The sequence below is a fragment of the Ranitomeya variabilis genome, chromosome 2 (genome assembly GCF_051348905.1).
Source record: "Ranitomeya variabilis isolate aRanVar5 chromosome 2, aRanVar5.hap1, whole genome shotgun sequence".
NCBI lineage: Eukaryota > Metazoa > Chordata > Amphibia > Anura > Dendrobatidae > Ranitomeya > Ranitomeya variabilis.
The window spans coordinates 840712637-840731380 of NC_135233.1; the positions used below are offsets into that span (position 1 = coordinate 840712637).

General features: G+C 43.8%; 1 protein-coding gene across 1 annotated transcript; it reads left to right on the top strand.

Moving 5' to 3' along the window:
- The first annotated feature begins 388 nt into the window (after positions 1-388).
- On the top strand, positions 389-18387 carry LOC143807966 (uncharacterized). Its single transcript, XM_077290119.1, has 2 exons — positions 389-409; positions 15706-18387. Exon 2 carries the CDS (start codon positions 15823-15825, stop codon positions 17743-17745), a length of 1923 nt encoding a protein of 640 aa, XP_077146234.1. The 5' UTR covers positions 389-409; positions 15706-15822; the 3' UTR covers positions 17746-18387.
- The last annotated feature ends 357 nt before the right edge of the window (positions 18388-18744 follow it).

An 18744-nucleotide genomic window follows, 5' to 3' on the forward strand; every position in this document is an offset into this window, starting at 1 on the left:
TGTAAATAAGTAAGTAAATAAAAATACATTAAATTGATCTCTAAGTGTGCAATAGTTTTACAACATTTTCCACTATATACCTGCTATGCAGCACTTAAAAATGGAGCGCCGCGTTCTTCCCGCATCTTAGGTCTTTTGAACACTTTTGCAAGTCACCGTGTATATTTACCTATGTTACTGAAGGGGATAAGGAGTGTTATTTATAGCTCACCACTAGGGGTTGAGAAAATGTGAAGTCATAGAAAGGAAAACGAAACTTAGGAATGTAATAACCACAGGATTGGGATCTACTGAATTCAGAGTACAACATTCAGAGAGCAATGAGCAACCTTGAGTTGCTGGAGAGCAAAGGTAGGAAACGGCTGTCAAAGTCTCGTGAATGTTCTGTAGCAAACAGGGGAACAGGAAGGTAGGATGGGATTTACTGTACAAATATGCATTCAGATTCTCCATCCATGTAATATACAGATGATTTTCATATTTTACATACAAATTATTTAGCTATCAATAGATATATCTGATTCTCACTAATAGACACGCATGCAAGTTTCCTCCTGAACACCTTCACGCCGCAGCCAATTTCTGTTATTTCGTTTTCATTTTTTCCTCCCCTTCTTCCAAGAGCTATAACATAGCTGTATCATGGCTTTTTTTTTTGCAGGACAAATTGTACTTTTTAATTAACCTATTTATTTTATCATATAATGTACTGGAAAGCAGTGAAAAAAATCCAAGTGTGTTGAAATTGCAAAAAAGAGCAATTCCAGGGGTTTATTTACCTTGTTCAATGTATGGTAAAAGTGACCTAGCAATATGATTCTCTATGTCACTATGGTTAAGCAGATACCAAAAATGCCTAATTTTTTTATTTAAGTGGTGAAAAAAATGTGGAAATTTTATAAAAAAAAATAATTTTTTGCTTGTGTTACCATTTTCCGAGACTCATAATGTTTTAATTCTTTGGGATATGTGGCTGTGTGAGGACTTGTTTTTTGACATTTTTACTGATACCATTTTGAGAAGGATACAATGTTTTGATCGCTTCTTATTGCATTTCATTGCAATGTTGCAACGGGCAAAATCACGTAATTCTAGCGTTTTGATTTTTTTCACGTTACTCCATTTACCAATCAGATAAATTAATATTTTGATAGCTCTAACCTTTATGAATGCAGCTATACCAAATACGTGTATTTTTTTAATTGCATCATTTTGATGGGGCAAAAGGGAGTGATTTGAGCTTTCACATTTTTAAAAACATTTTTCTTCTTTTGTACATGTTTGTTCCCTTGGGGGACTTGAATCTGTGATTATCCATTGCTTGTACTATACAGAGCAGTGAAAATAATGATCTCCTTTAAACCTCAACTACACTCTGGGATTCACATGAGAACTGTCATGACAAGCTCAGAGGTTTTCAGCAAACCACCAGCTGCCATGGAATCCCATCGATGCCCTACGATCATTTCATGCGTACTGATGGACGTATGGAATGACGTGCCCCCATACTGTCACACATTAAAAGCCGCTGTCAGAGATTGACAGCGGCATTTAACAAGATAACATTCATGGACAGAGCTCCGTTCCACATGTGGCTGTCAAGGGCACATAATGGCTGCACAATTCAGGCATTATCTTAGGGAACAATGTAGGCTTAGCTTACGAACCTGCATCAAAGTCAGGGAGCCGGCATATGACGTAACTGTACTTCATATGTCGGGAATTGATTAAACAGGTTTATGAATCTTCAGGAACACATCATTCCTGGCCCATGGCTTCTTGTTTTGTCGGAATATGGGAGGTATGTGCTCCAGAAAATTGTCAGATCCTTCCAACCGCGATGGCCGTAATTATGCTCTCTGTCACGGTGTGATCTGACTCAACGGATGGCCCTGAGCATTACCCTGCAATCCCCTAACGCCCTATGCAGGTCCTTCCCCCCGCCGCCGACAAGATACCTCGTCCCTAACTGTCACATAACTCTGCCCTGGCTAGTACACTGGCTGGCGACAGGCACTAGCCGCACTACTGCAGATATTAACACATGGGGATAGTGACAAACACGAAACGGATGAGGAAATAAACACTTAGCTTTCTCTACTGCAAAGCCCCACACAGCACAGTAAAGGCACCAGGCAGAGGCGTAGCTAGGGTTTTGGTTCAGGGGGGTGAAGCTTCTGAGTGGGCCCCTAACCAGGTAGCCTTGATTACAACTGGGTGACGCACCCTAATAGTGGAGGAGAACCTCAGCAGATGACAGCGATATTACTGTAAATAATCTTTATATAAAAACCAATATTGATATTACCGCTATATGGTCAGTGGCAGAACATATAAGAGATTACAGCACAGTTACAGATAATGACTTACCGCTGACGTTTTTTCTGATGGAGTCGTCACTTTTCGCATTTTTTCCATCTGCCCAAGACCGACATGACAACTTCTTCCAGTCAGGACTCAGCTGCTGAGAATACAACAAAGACACGTTTCACGCCTCATATTTTCAGCCATCACCAACCTGCACAAACTCCTCATCCTGCTGATACCCCAATGCAGAGCCGCTGCTGCTGTATGTGTCCCTATTACTGCCCCTGCTGTGTGGTTCTCTGTGCTCTCTAAATTCTAAAGCAACCCTCTATAATATAATAATGCCGGGTACAAGTGCCCTAGAAAGCAGTGCCCACATTTTGCCCCCTAGAAAGTAATATTGCCCTATGTGCCCCTTTGATAGTCACAGTAGCCTGAGTTCCCCTATAACAATAAGTGCCTACTTTACATTGAATAATGTCCCGAGTCTCCCCCTGAACAGCTCCCCTATACACAGTATGATGCTCTCTTACACATAACATGATGCTTCCTCACTGTAATGCACCCCCACACAGTATACTGACCCCATAGTAGCCCCAAAACTGTTTGATGGCTCCAATACTGTAAGATGACCCCCTCACTGTAATCTCCACACTGTATGATGGTCCCCTAGATAGCCTCCATATAGTATAATGCACCAAATAGTCCTCAATATAGTCTAATGCACCCCCCATATGACTCCATATAGTATAATGCACTCCCCATAGGCCTACTCTATATTGTATAATGCACCCCAATAGGCAGACTCTATAGCATAAGGCAGCACCCCATAGGCAAGCTCTGCGGTATAAGACAGCACCCCATAGGCAGACTCTGTAGTATAAGGCAGCAACCCATACGCAGACTCTGTAGTATAAGGCTGCACCCCATAGGCAAACTCTGTAGTATAATGCAGCACCCCATAGGCAGACTCTGTAATATAAGGCAGCACCCCATAGGCAGACCCTCTAGTATAAGGCAGCACTCCATAGTCAGACTTTGTAGTAAAAGGAACCCTCTTAGGCAGACTCTGTAGTATAAGACAGCACCCCATAGGCAGACCCTGTAATATAAGGCAGCACCCCATAGGCAGACCCTGTAGTATAAGGCAGCAGACTGTAGCATCAGGCAACACCCCATAGGCAGACCCTGTAGTATAAGACAGCACCCAATAGGCAGACCCTGTAGTATAAGGCAGCAGCTCATAGGCAGACCCTGTAGTATAAGGCAGCATCCCCATAGGCAGACTCTGTAGTACAAGACAGCACCCCATAGGCAGACTCTGTAATATAAGGCAGCACTCCATAGGCAGACTCTGTACTATAGGGCAGCACCTGTTGTGAATTTGCTTTTTGCTCCCTCTAGTGGTTACTAGTTTTTTGACTCTGGTTTTTCTGTCATTCCTTTTATCCGCACCTGGGTCGTTAGTTAGGGGTGTTGCTATATAAGCTCCCTGGACCTTCAGTTCAATGCCTGGCAACGTAGTTATCAGAGCTAGTCTGCTGTGCTCTTGTCTACTGATCCTGGTTCCAGTTATATCAGCTAAGTCTGCCTTTTGCTTTTTGCTATTTGTTTTGGTTTTGTATTTTTGTCCAGCTTGTTCCAAATCTATATCCTGACCTTTGCTGGAAGCTCTAGGGGGGCTGGTGTTCTCCCCCCGGACCGTTAGACGGTTCGGGGGTTCTTGAATTTCCAGTGTGGATTTTGATAGGGTTTTTGTTGACCATATAAGTTACCTTTCTTTATTCTGCTATCAGTAAGCGGGCCTCTCTGTGCTAAACCTGATTCATTTCTGTGTTTGTCATTTCCTCTTACCTCACCGTCATTATTTGTGGGGGGCTTCTATCCAGCTTTGGGGTCCCCTTCTCTGGAGGCAAGAAAGGTCTTTGTTTTCCTCTACTAGGGGTAGCTAGATTCTCCGGCTGGCGCGTGTCATCTAGAATCAACGTAGGAATGATCCCCGGCTACTTCTAGTGTTGGCGTTAGGAGTAGATATATGGTCAACCCAGTTACCACTGCCCTATGAGCTGGATTTTTGTATTCTGCAGACTTCCACGTTCCTCTGAGACCCTCGCCATTGGGGTCATAACAGTTTGCCAGGCCAGTATTAAATGTTTAATGCATTGCAGAAGAGGGATTATAAGAAAGAAGATTCTGAGTTTTTTTTTTTTTTTTTTTCTTCTTCCCCTTTACCTCAGAGTGGCTATGCTTGCTGCAGACATGAATGTCCAGACCTTGATTACAAGTGTGGACCAGCTGGCTACTCGTGTGCAGGGCATACAAGACTATGTTATCAGAAATCCTAGGTCAGAACCTAAAATACCGATTCCTGAACTGTTTTCCGGAGACAGGTTTAAGTTTAGGAATTTCGTGAATAATTGTAAATTGTTTTTGTCCCTGAGACCCTGTTCATCTGGAGATTCTGCTCAGCAAGTAAAAATTGTTATTTCGTTCTTACGGGGCGACCCTCAGGATTGGGCTTTTTCGCTGGCGCCAGGAGATCCGGCATTGGCTGATCTTGATGCGTTTTTTCTGGCGCTCGGTTTACTTTATGAGGAACCCAATCTTGAGATTCAGGCAGAAAAGGCCTTGCTGGCTATGTCTCAGGGGCAGGACGAGGCTGAAGTGTATTGCCAAAAATTTCGGAAATGGTCCGTGCTGACACATTGGAACGAGTGTGCACTGGCCGCTAATTTTAGAAATGGCCTTTCTGAAGCCATTAAGAATGTTATGGTGGGTTTTCCCATTCCCACAGGTCTGAATGATACTATGGCACTGGCTATTCAAATTGACCGGCGGTTGCGGGAGCGCAAAACCGCAAATTCCCTCATGGACACCTGATTTAATGCAATGTGATAGAATCCTGACTAGAAATGAGCGGAAAATTCATAGACGCCGGAATGGCTTGTGTTACTACTGTGGTGATTCTACACATGTTATCTCAGCATGCTCTAAACGTATAGCTAAGGTTGTTAGTCCTGTCACCGTTGGTAATTTGCAACCTAAATTTATTCTGTCTGTAACTTTGATTTGCTCACTGTCATCTTATCCTGTCATGGCGTTTGTAGATTCAGGTGCTGCCCTGAGTCTCATGGATCTCTCATTTGCTAAGCGCTGTGGTTTTACTCTTGAACCATTAGAAAATCCTATTCCTCTTAGGGGTATTGATGCTACACCATTGGCAGCAAATAAACCGCAGTATTGGACACAGGTTACCATGTGCATGACTCCTGAACACCGCGAGGTGATACGTTTCCTGGTTTTACATAAAATGCATGATTTGGTTGTTTTAGGGCTGCCATGGTTACAGACCCATAATCCAGTCCTGGACTGGAAGGCTATGTTAGTCTCAAGTTGGGGCTGTCGTGGTATTCATGGGGATTCCCTGCCTGTGTCTATTGCTTCTTCTACGCCTTCGGAAGTTCCGGAGTATTTGTCTGATTATCAGGATGTCTTCAGTGAGTCTGAGTCCAGTGCACTGCCTCCTCATAGGGACTGTGACTGTGCTATAGATTTGATCCCAGGCAGTAAGTTTCCTAAGGGAAGACTGTTTAATCTGTCGGTACCTGAACATACCGCTATGCGTTCATATATCAAGGAGTCTCTGGAGAAAGGACATATTCGTCCGTCTTCTTCCCCTCTTGGTGCGGGATTCTTTTTTGTGGCAAAAAAGGACGGATCTTTGAGACCTTGTATTGATTATCGGCTTTTAAATAAGATCACTGTCAAATTTCAGTATCCTTTACCGCTGTTGTCTGACTTGTTTGCCCGGATTAAGGGTGCCAAGTGGTTCACCAAGATAGACCTTCGTGGTGCGTACAACCTTGTGCGCATTAAGCAAGGTGATGAATGGAAAACCGCATTCAATACGCCCGAAGGTCATTTTGAGTACTTGGTGATGCCTTTTGGGCTCTCCAATGCGCCTTCAGTTTTTCAGTCCTTTATGCATGACATTTTCCGGAAGTATCTGGATAAATTTTTGATTGTTTATCTGGATGATATTTTGGTTTTTTCTGATAATTGGGATTCGCATGTGGAGCAGGTCAGGTTGGTCTTTAAAATTTTGCGTGAAAATTCTTTGTTTGTCAAGGGCTCAAAGTGTCTCTTTGGTGTACAGAAGGTTCCCTTTTTGGGGTTCATTTTTTCTCCTTCTGCTGTGGAGATGGACCCAGTCAAGGTCCGAGCTATTCTTGATTGGACTCAGCCCTCGTCAGTTAAGAGTCTTCAGAAGTTCTTGGGCTTCGCTAACTTCTACCGTCGTTTTATTGCTAATTTTTCTAGCATTGTGAAACCTTTGACGGATATGACCAAGAAGGGCTCCGATGTAGCTAACTGGGCTCCTGCTGCCGTGGAGGCTTTCCAGGAGTTGAAACGCCGGTTTACTTCGGCGCCTGTTTTGTGCCAGCCTGACGTCTCACTTCCCTTTCAGGTTGAGGTGGATGCTTCGGAGATTGGGGCAGGGGCCGTTTTGTCGCAGAGAGGCCCTGGTTGCTCTGTTATGAAACCTTGTGCCTTTTTCTCTAGGAAGTTTTCGCCTGCCGAGCGAAATTATGATGTGGGCAATCGGGAGTTGTTGGCCATGAAATGGGCATTTGAGGAGTGGCGTCATTGGCTCGAGGGTGCTAAGCATCGTGTGGTGGTCTTGACTGATCACAAAAATCTGATGTATCTCGAGTCTGCTAAACGCCTTAATCCGAGACAGGCCCGCTGGTCATTGTTTTTCTCCCGCTTTGATTTTGTTGTCTCGTATTTACCAGGTTCAAAGAATGTGAAGGCCGATGCTCTTTCTAGGAGCTTTGTGCCTGATGCTCCTGGAGTCGCTGATCCTGTTGGTATTCTTAAAGATGGAGTTATCTTGCCAGCTATTTCTCCGGATCTGCGACGTGTGTTGCAGAGATTTCAGGCTGATAGGCCTGAGTCTTGTCCACCTGACAGACTGTTTGTCCCGGATAAGTGGACCAGCAGAGTCATTTCCGAGGTTCATTCCTCGGTGTTGGCAGGTCACCCGGGAATTTTTGGCACCAGAGATCTGGTGGCCAGGTCCTTTTGGTGGCCTTCCTTGTCAAGAGATGTGCGGTCATTTGTGCAGTCCTGTGGGACTTGTGCTCGAGCTAAGCCTTGCTGTTCTCGTGCCAGCGGTTTGCTCTTGCCCTTGCCTGTCCCGAAGAGACCTTGGACACATATCTCCATGGATTTCATTTCTGATCTTCCGCTATCTCAGGGCATGTCCGTTATCTGGGTGATATGTGATCGCTTCTCCAAGATGGTCCATTTGGTTCCTTTGCCTAAGCTGCCTTCCTCTTCCGATCTGGTTCCTGTGTTTTTCCAGAACGTGGTTCGTTTGCACGGCATCCCTGAGAATATTGTGTCAGACAGAGGATCCCAGTTCGTTTCCAGGTTCTGGCGATCCTTTTGTAGTAGGATGGGCATTGATTTGTCGTTTTCGTCTGCTTTCCATCCTCAGACTAATGGACAGACGGAGCGAACCAATCAGACTTTGGAGGCTTATTTGAGGTGTTTTGTCTCTGCTGATCAGGACGATTGGGTGACATTCTTGCCGTTGGCTGAGTTTGCCCTTAATAATCGGGCTAGTTCCGCCACCTTGGTTTCGCCTTTTTTCTGCAACTCTGGTTTCCATCCTCGCTTTTCTTCGGGTCATGTGGAGCCTTCTGACTGTCCTGGGGTGGATTCTGTGGTGGATAGGTTGCAGCAGATCTGGAATCATGTGGTGGACAACTTGAAGTTGTCACAGGAGAAGGCTCAGCGCTTTGCCAACCGCCGCCGCGGTGTGGGTCCCCGACTACGCGTTGGGGATTTGGTATGGCTTTCTTCCCGCTTTGTTCCTATGAAGGTCTCCTCTCCCAAATTTAAACCTCGTTTTATTGGGCCTTACAAGATATTGGAAATCCTTAATCCTGTATCTTTTCGTCTGGATCTTCCTGTGTCGTTTGCTATTCACAATGTATTTCATAGGTCCTTGTTGCGGCGGTACATTGTGCCTGTAGTTCCTTCTGCTGAGCCTCCTGCTCCGGTGTTGGTTGAGGGCGAGTTGGAGTACGTGGTGGAGAAGATCTTGGATTCTCGCCTCTCCAGGCGGAGGCTTCAGTACCTGGTCAAGTGGAAGGGCTATGGTCAGGAGGATAATTCCTGGGTGGTCGCCTCTGATGTTCATGCGGCCGATTTAGTTCGTGCCTTTCATGCCGCTCATCCTGATCGCCCTGGTGGTCGTGGTGAGGGTTCGGTGACCCCTCACTAAGGGGGGGGTACTGTTGTGAATTTGCTTTTTGCTCCCTCTAGTGGTTACTAGTTTTTTGACTCTGGTTTTTCTGTCATTCCTTTTATCCGCACCTGGGTCGTTAGTTAGGGGTGTTGCTATATAAGCTCCCTGGACCTTCAGTTCAATGCCTGGCAACGTAGTTATCAGAGCTAGTCTGCTGTGCTCTTGTCTACTGATCCTGGTTCCAGTTATATCAGCTAAGTCTGCCTTTTGCTTTTTGCTATTTGTTTTGGTTTTGTATTTTTGTCCAGCTTGTTCCAAATCTATATCCTGACCTTTGCTGGAAGCTCTAGGGGGGCTGGTGTTCTCCCCCCGGACCGTTAGACGGTTCGGGGGTTCTTGAATTTCCAGTGTGGATTTTGATAGGGTTTTTGTTGACCATATAAGTTACCTTTCTTTATTCTGCTATCAGTAAGCGGGCCTCTCTGTGCTAAACCTGATTCATTTCTGTGTTTGTAATTTCCTCTTACCTCACCGTCATTATTTGTGGGGGGCTTCTATCCAGCTTTGGGGTCCCCTTCTCTGGAGGCAAGAAAGGTCTTTGTTTTCCTCTACTAGGGGTAGCTAGATTCTCCGGCTGGCGCGTGTCATCTAGAATCAACGTAGGAATGATCCCCGGCTACTTCTAGTGTTGGCGTTAGGAGTAGATATATGGTCAACCCAGTTACCACTGCCCTATGAGCTGGATTTTTGTATTCTGCAGACTTCCACGTTCCTCTGAGACCCTCGCCATTGGGGTCATAACAAGCACCCCATAGGCAGACCCTGTAGTATAAGGCAGTGGACTCTGTAATATAAGGCAGCACCCCATAGGCAGACTCTGTACTATAGGGCAGCACCCCATAGGCATACCCTGTAGTATAAGGCAACGGACTCTGTAATATAAGGCAGCACCCCATAGGCAGACTCTGTAGTATAAGACAGCACCCCATGGGCAGACCCTGTAGTATAAGGCAGCACCCCATAGGCAGACCCTGTAGTATAAGGCAGCAGACTGTAGTATAAGGCAACACCCCATAGGCAGACCCTGTAGTATAAGACAGCACCCAATAGGCAGACCCTGTAGTATAAGGCAGCAGCTCATAGGCAGACCCTGTAGTATAAGGCAGCACCCCCATAGGCAGACTCTGTAGTATAAGACAGCACCCCATAGGCAGACCCTCTAGTAAAAGGCAGCACCCCATAGGCAGACTCTGTAGTACAAGACAGCACCCCATAGGCAGACTTTGTAATATAAGGCAGCACCCCATAGGAAGACCCTCTAGTATAAGGCAGCACTCCATAGGCAGACTCTGTACTATAGGGCAGCACCCCATAGGCAGACCCTGTAGTATAAGGCAGCACCCCATGGGCAGACCCTGTAGTATAAGGCAGCACCCCATAGGCAGACCCTGTAGTATAAGGCAGCAGACTGTAGTATAAGGCAACACCCCATAGGCAGACCCTGTAGTATAAGACAGCACCCAATAGGCAGACCCTGTAGTATAAGGCAGCAGCTCATAGGCAGACCCTGTAGTATAAGGCAGCACCCCCATAGGCAGACTCTGTAGTATAAGACAGCACCCCATAGGCAGACCCTCTAGTAAAAGGCAGCACCCCATAGGCAGACCCTGTAGTATAAGGCAGCAGACTCTGTAATATAAGGCAGCACCCCATAGGCAGACCCTGTAGTATAAGGCAGCGGACTCTGTAATATAAGGCAGCACCCCATAGGCAGACCCTGTAGTATAAGGCAGCACCCCATAGGCAGACCCTGTAGTAAAAGGAACCCTCTTAGGCAGACTCTGTAGTATAAGACAGCACCCCATAGGCAGACCCTCTAGTAAAAGGCAGCACCCCATAGGCAGACCCTGTAGTATAAGGCAGCGGACTCTGTACTATAGGGCAGCACCCCATAGGCAGACCCTGTAGTATAAGGCAGCGGACTCTGTAATATAAGGCAGCACCCCATAGGCAGACCCTGTAGTATAAGGCAGCACCCCATAGGCAGACCCTGTAGTAAAAGGAACCCTCTTAGGCAGACTCTGTAGTATAAGACAGCACCCCATAGGCAGACCCTCTAGTATAAGGCAGCACCCCATAGGCAGACCCTGTAGTATAAGGCAGCAGACTGTAGTATAAGGCAACACCCCATAGGCAGACCCTGTAGTATAAGACAGCACCCAATAGGCAGACCCTGTAGTATAAGGCAGCAGCTCATAGGCAGACCCTGTAGTATAAGGCAGCTCCCCCATAGGCAGACTCTGTAGTATAAGACAGCACCCCATAGGCAGACCCTCTAGTAAAAGGCAGCACCCCATAGGCAGACTCTGTAGTACAAGACAGCACCCCATAGGCAGACCCTGTAGTATAAGACAGCACCCCATAGGCAGACTCTGTAGTATAAGGCAGCACTCCATAGGCAGACCCTGTAGTATAAAGCAGCTCCCCCACAGGCAGACTCTGTAGTATAAGGCTCCACACACCCTCACAGGCAGTCTCTGTAGTATAAGGCAGCACCCCCACAGGCAGACTCTGTAGTATAAGGCAGCACCCCCAATGGGCAGACTCTGGTATAAGGCAGCACCCCCCCAGGCAGATTGTAGTATAAGACAGCACCCACATACACAGGCAGACTCTGTAGTATAAGGCAGCACCCCCCACAGGCAGACTAGTAGCAGATATATGAGGCCTGTCACGGAAATACCACACTGCTAAATATGTGGCCTGTATTTTTTATTTTTTTAAATGCAAAATTGTGCTGTATATAAGTAGAGTAACAGACAGAAAAAAACTGGAATATTGGCCTAAAATGCCCAAACTTGGAGCACACAGATGTATGAGGCCTGTCACGGAAATACCACACTGCCAAATATGTAGCCTGTATTTTTTATTTTTTTAAATGCAAAATTGTGCTGTATATAAGTAGAGTAACAGACACGAAAAAAAACTGAAATACCGGCCTAAAATGCCCAAACTTGGAGCACGCAGATATATGAGGCCTGTCACGGAAACACCACACTGACAAATACGTGGCCTGTATTTTCTATTTTTTTAAATGCAAAATTGTGCTGTATATAAGTAGAGTAACAGACAGAAAAAAACTGGAATATTTGCCTAAAATGCCCAAACTTGGAGCACACAGATATATGAGGCCTGTCACGGAAATACCACACTGTCAAATATGTGGCCTGTATTTTGTATATGCAAAAAAGTGCTGTATATAAGTAGAGTAACAGACAGAAAAAAAACTGGAATATTGGCCTAAAATGCCCAAACTTGGAGCACACAGATATATGAGGCCTGTCACGGAAATACCACACTGTCAAATATGTGGCCTGTATTTTTTAAATGCAAAAAAAGTGCTGCATATAAGTAGAGTAACAGACAGGAAAAAAACTGGAATACCGGCCTAAAATACCCAAACTTGGAGCACGCAGCTATATGAGGCCTGTCACGCAAATACCACACTGCCAAATATGTGGCCTTTTTTTAATTATTTTTTTAGACGCAAAACAGTGCTGATATATACAGTGGGGCAAACAAGTATTTAGTCAGTCAGCAATAGTGCAAGTTCCACCACTTAAAAAGATGAGAGGCGTCTGTAATTTACATCATACGTAGACCTCAACTATGGGAGACAAACTGAGAAAAAAAAATTCAGAAAATCACATTGTCTGTTTTTCTATCATTTTATTTGCATTTTATGGTGGAAAATAAGTATTTGGTCAGAAACAAACAATCAAGATTTCTGGCTCTCACAGACCTGTAACTTCTTCTTTAAGAGTCTCCTCTTTCTTCCACTCATTACCTGTAGTAATGGCACCTGTTTAAACTTGTTATCAGTATAAAAAGACACCTGTGCACACCCTCAAACAGTCTGACTCCAAACTCCACTATGGTGAAGACCAAAGAGCTGTTAAAGGACACCAGAAACAAAATTGCAGCCCTGCACCAGGCTGGGAAGATTGAATCTGCAATAGCCAACCAGCTTGGAGTGAAGAAATCAACAGTGGGAGCAATAATTAGAAAATGGAAGACATACAAGACCACTGATAATCTCCCTCGATCTGGGGCTCCACGCAAAATCCCACCCCGTGGGGTCAGAATGATCACAAGAACGGTGAGCAAAAATCCCAGAACCACGCCCCCCGCGTAGTGAATGAATTGCAGAGAGCTGGGACCAATGTAACAAGGCCTACCATAAGTAACACACTACGCCACCATGGACTCAGATCCTGCAGTGCCAGACGTGTCCCACTGCTTAAGCCAGTACATGTCCGGGCCCGTCTGAAGTTTGCTAGAGAGCATTTGGATGATCCAGAGGAGTTTTGGGAGAATGTCCTATGGTCTGATGAAACCAAACTGGAACTGTTTGGTAGAAACACAACTTGTCGTGTTTGGAGGAAAAAGAATACTGAGTTGCATCCATCAAACACCATACCTACTGTAAAGCATGGTGGTGGAAACATCATGCTTTGGGGCTGTTTCTCTGCAAAGGGGCCAGGACGACTGATCCGGGTACATGAAAGAATGAATGGGGCCATGTATCGTGAGATTTTGAGTGCAAACCTCCTTCCATCAGCAAGGGCATTGAAGTTGAAACGTGGCTGGGTCTTTCAACATGACAATGATCCAAAGCACACCGCCAGGGCAATGAAGGAGTGGCTTCGTAAGAAGCATTTCAAGGTCCTGGAGTGGCCTAGCCAGTCTCCAGATCTCAACCCTATAGAAAACATTTGGGGGGAGTTGAAAGTCCGTGTTGCCAAGCGAAAAGCCAAAAACATCACTGCTCTAGAGGAGATCTGCATGGAGGAATGGGCCAAAATACCACCAACAGTGTGTGGCAACCTTGTGAAGACTTACAGAAAACGTTTGACCTCTGTCATTGCCAACAAAGGATTTATTACAAAGTATTGAGATGAAATGTTGTTTCTGACCAAATACTTATTTTCCACCATAAAATGCAAATAAAATGATAAAAAAACAGACAATGTGATTTTCTGGATTTTTTTTCTCAGTTTGTCTCCCATAGTTGAGGTCTACCTATGATGTAAATTACAGACGCCTCTCATCTTTTTAAGTGGTGGAACTTGCACTATTGCTGACTGACTAAATACTTTTTTGCCCCACTGTAAGTAGAGTAACAGCCAGGAAAAAAAATGGAATACCGGACTAAAATGCCCAAACTTGGAGCACGCAGATATATGAGGCCTGTCACGGAAATACCACTGCCAAATATGTGGCCTGCATTTTGGGGGGGCTTTGCAAAATAGTAATGTATATAGCTAAAGTAACAGACAGCAAAAAAAATGGAATTTAGGCCTAAAATTCCCACATTTTTAGAATACGGATGTATGAGGCGTGTCACAGATATACCACAATGTAAAATATGTGGCCTGTATGTATTTTTTTTGCGTTCAGCAAAATGGTGTCAAGAAATTGTGTAAGACACTCAAAAAAAATTCTACTCTACCGTACCACAAAAAAAAATGAAAGATTTTTCTGCGCACTCATAAGTTATTTTTGTGACCCCTTTAAAATTGCTGGATTTTTCACGCTGTGCTAGGAAAAGAATCTGGCTGTATTGTGCAGTTTCAAAAAGAAAATGGAGAAAAAAAAGGGCTCTGGATTGCTTTGCAATAAAATAATCTCTATTAACCTGGCAAAAAAAAGGTGTATATGGTCAATATATGCTATAGGTAGCAGCAGCAGACAGTAATGGAATGGACCCTCTTGATGTATCTATATACACACATACAGTGCCTGCAGGCCCTGCACTGATATGTATAGAGCGACGTACACTCCCCTGCCTACCTAACACTGCAACCTATATACTCCGGAATTAGTCCTTACAAGGACTGTTGGTTTAGCTGGATTGAGTACGGTAGTTTAGGATGGTAGACCACACACTAAGTAAGAAATCCACAAATCTGACCCTATCTCAGCAGCAGCTCTCCCTACACTGTCCGATTCCGGAGCTGATAAACCCCTGATGATGCTGTGAGGCCAGCCAATCACTGTAAAACCACAACAATGATGGCGGTGGCGTTACAGTGCCTGGCAGACAATCCCTGCATGTTGATTGGGTCTCTAAAGACCGCCAAAAATGCAGGGTGGAGACCCGAGTTCCCACCGAGTAATCCCGGAAATGCTCAATGCTCGCCGAGTACAGTGATACTGTACCGAGTAGTGGCGAGTAGGTTCGCTCATCACTAATGATCACCTAATCAGAAGCACATTAAATAAAATGAGGTGACCTCTGGTTGGAATTCAACTGACACTGGAATGGAATGGCTGTCAGACATGTAGAGAAGCTGATTTTTATAAAGCTGTGCAGTGGTCTCTTAATTTTTGCCAGAGCTGTATAAAAATATCCCTATAATTTATTGTGCAGTGTTAGTATTGTCAGCAATGCTTAGCTTATAAAGTATAGGTACAATCACAGTGCCGATCAGGATGCAAATTGACTGCTCAGCGCTGGGTTTGTAGAGGGCTTTAGTTGGTCTGCGCCCTGGCTGGCACTTTGCTAAAAATGTATATACTGAGCACTTCTGACAGGAATAAATGGTGTCCACTGCAGGGAATACGTGGTTCCATTCCTTAAAACCAGCTTACCTCATACAGATTTATATATCTCCTTTTCAGCAACCCAACACAATAGTGAACCCATCTTTAGTAAATTCAGAGGCTTACATTGTGGTAGCTGCTTACAATTAGCGCTTTTTGGCTGTAAGAAGAAAATCAGGGGATTTGGAGCTCTAAAATGTGGAATATGTTTAGTAATATACAAATCATGCATGCGTGTCAATCTTGTAGGGCAGTGCTCCCTAAGTTCGGTCCTCAAGAGCCACCAACAGGTCATGTTTTCAGTATTTCCTTAGTATTGCACAGGTGATAATTGCATCACCTGCACAGGCAATAATTCCATCACCTGTGCAATACTAAGGAAATCCTGAAAACATGACCTGTTGGTGGCGCTTGAGGATCGGAGTTGGGGAACACTGTTGTAGGGTATCTGTCAATTTTGTGTACATTTATGTTTTTTAGTAAATTATAAAATGACCATATAATAAATATTAATGATCCTATTTGATCCCCAGGTCTTTTCTTCATTCTTTATCAAACTCGATATTGGCTCATCTGTTTATGTACAGCGACCCATGTCGGTGCTCACATCATTTGGATTCTAGTCATCTAACCATCTCGCTGCTCTGATCATGCATCGCTCAGTAGCTCCAATCTTTCCAATTTTGGATAAATCATATCTATTTGTGCATTTACCGACAGACCCACAAAACCCAAATGGAATATACTTACAATGCCCAGCAACAGGCAATCTATATTGCACTTCAACAGGCACTTTGTACCGGAAAATGATTGAATTTATTCCACTGTCTGCCAATACTTCATCTTTAAATCAAGAAAAGGATTCTTCTTTGCAATCGGGCTATCCTACACCACGCACAGTGCAGAAATTCACTGTAAATACGAAAAACACAGATAAACAGGAAAATGGTGATTTAAATTTGACTATTGAAAGTTGCACAGCTCAACATATTCAAAGTAATAACTCTTCAATAATTTCCAATGTGCCTTGCAACAAAAATCTCAATGTCAAGAAGGCAGATCAACCTATCCAGGGAAGCAGTGCTTCAATAAAACCCAATACCAAGAAAAAAAAAGCATCTAAAAACAAGACTGACACATCTGCTCAAGCCAATTCACTTTCACAACCTGCAAATAATTTATCTACAAACCTTCAGGGTAGTTCTCATCCAGACAAAAAGAAAAAAGAGAAGAAATGTACCAGAAAAGCAAAAGATAAATCTGTGCCTTTGGAGAAAAACTCATGTCCAATTTCGAAGACAAAATCTGTTTCAAGCAAACTGAAGAAGTCTACTGTGCTCATCAAGCCAAAGCTCTCCTTAATCACAAACAATCCTTCTCCAAGCTTCAAAAATACAGCTTTAACAACCCACACTTCAAAAAAATCTGAAGAAATCATCCATCCCAATAACAATCTTTCTACAAAAAGTAATGGAAAATCATTTACATACTACAAATTCCATCTGCTTCACCTGATCAAGTTTATACAGCCTATCCAAATTAATTTTGAACACCTTCTATTTCCTCAGGATGTGTCTCTCGCCCTTGATAAAACAAAATTTTCCAGCAAGCATGCAGAAAATAATACTGAAATCATTCAGGTGTTGTCGGATCCCAAGAAAAAATATTTCCCACAATTAAAAAAAAAAGAAAAGCTGCCATCTCTGAGTTTCAGCAAAGCAGTTTATACTGTTATTTCTTTAGAAAAAAATCTAAAAAAGAAAACTGCCAAAAAAAAGACTTTTGGGCAAGTGTCTCTTGGTTCCAAAAATAGTTGGGCATTCCTTCGACCCTTCCAACGTAGACCACATCCTTACCATTGTAGGAAAAAATCGAAGTTGAGTAGTGAGTGTAAAAATTACATAATGGCTTCCTCTGTACATGAGATTATTCACAGTCGCTATGCTAAGAACCCAAATGAGCGAATGCCTGTATCACAGTTAAGAGCTATGCTGAGCTCAGGTGACTGGAAATTGAGAAAAAGAAGTGAGTGGATCCAACAAATGGAGGAAGATGCCATTCATAAGTACAAGAAGATGAATTTGGAAAAACACAATCAGAGATTAGAAGTGAAAGAGCATGATGTGCTGCACCACAACAAGAAAGTTTGGCTAGCATGTACCAACAGAACAGCAGTAAACCGGAAGGATAATAAGAGCTGGCCTCTTCTGGTGAAGTGTTTGCACAAACATCCTGATAGTACACTACGACAGGCCTGCAAACATCGCTCCTTCTGCTTGAGGTGGGATGGGACATCTTACGCCTTACGATTGGACCATGCCTACTACACTCAAATTCAGTGTCATATGGCTGTTACTGACACTTCATATGCAGAGCTTGTTGTCCACACACGAAAAGAGACCACTATTCTGCCTGTAAATTTTGACTTTGAGTTTTGGAAGCAAACAGAGGCGACACTGGAAACATTCTACACTAATAACATTTTACCTTACTTGAAAAAAAACAAGATTGAATCAAATCCAGCCAGTGTTCCATTAGACCCTGAAAAGAGAAATGATGTAATGGAAGAATGATCTAACTAGCTGTATAAGGTGGAGCATCTGCGCTATCGTGATCGCATAACGCGATCTTTAAAAGGCACTAGCTTTGGTGCAGTCCGTTTAACGCATGTGTTGAACGCCCTGCACCAACGCAATGTGAACCCAGCCTAACTGTACTGTCAATCATTTGTAAAGACACGATGATCCTGTATGATATACATTTGCTACAATCCATGCTAAGGCCTGCATATTATAAGTAAGGCTAATTTCAGCTAATGGTTATAAAGGGATTTCTGCTAACTTTCCGAACATGTAGGTTTACGTTCTTAATTAAATAACAATGAGCTTCTTAAAACTCTATTTCATGGTTTCTCTGTTAAAGGGAATCTGTCAGCAGGATCACCTCTCACAAGCGGTCTAAATGGGCACAAAGGTCATAGGAAGCTGAATAAAATGATACCTTGATATCTGCAATCTGATGTTTTATTCCAGAAAAATCCTTGTTTTTTCTTATATGTAAATGAACTGTGCAGGGCTATGGGCTGAACACTGATCTGCCTGAGAGTCTGCCTCCATAGATTATTTTGCATAAAAGGGGGAGTTACCAGTGTAATGGCTGCTCTTTGCTCTGCTCATCTCACTGCCGAGCTGTGTGTGATTATAACATCTGCAGGTTACGCTCAGTGCCTCAACTTCCATATAACAGTAGACAGGGTTGCAATACAAAAGGGGGAGGACAAGAAATCCAAAAGATAACCTATGGTCTTTCAGTAAAATATGCTTTATTGTGGAAGGCACAGAAGCGGTGGCAGCAACGGCTAGCCACCAAACAAGGTATAGAAAGGGCACTGAGAGACCATACATGCCATATTTATAAATATTTTATACACAACGTATGTAAATAACAAAGGGCAAACGATGTATTCAAAAGCATGTACAAATTGGTAAAAGTTGACATAGACATGTACCAAATTAGATCACATACAGGTCAGTGCTGTCCCAGCTCCTAGTAGAGCCTAAAAACATGCTAAA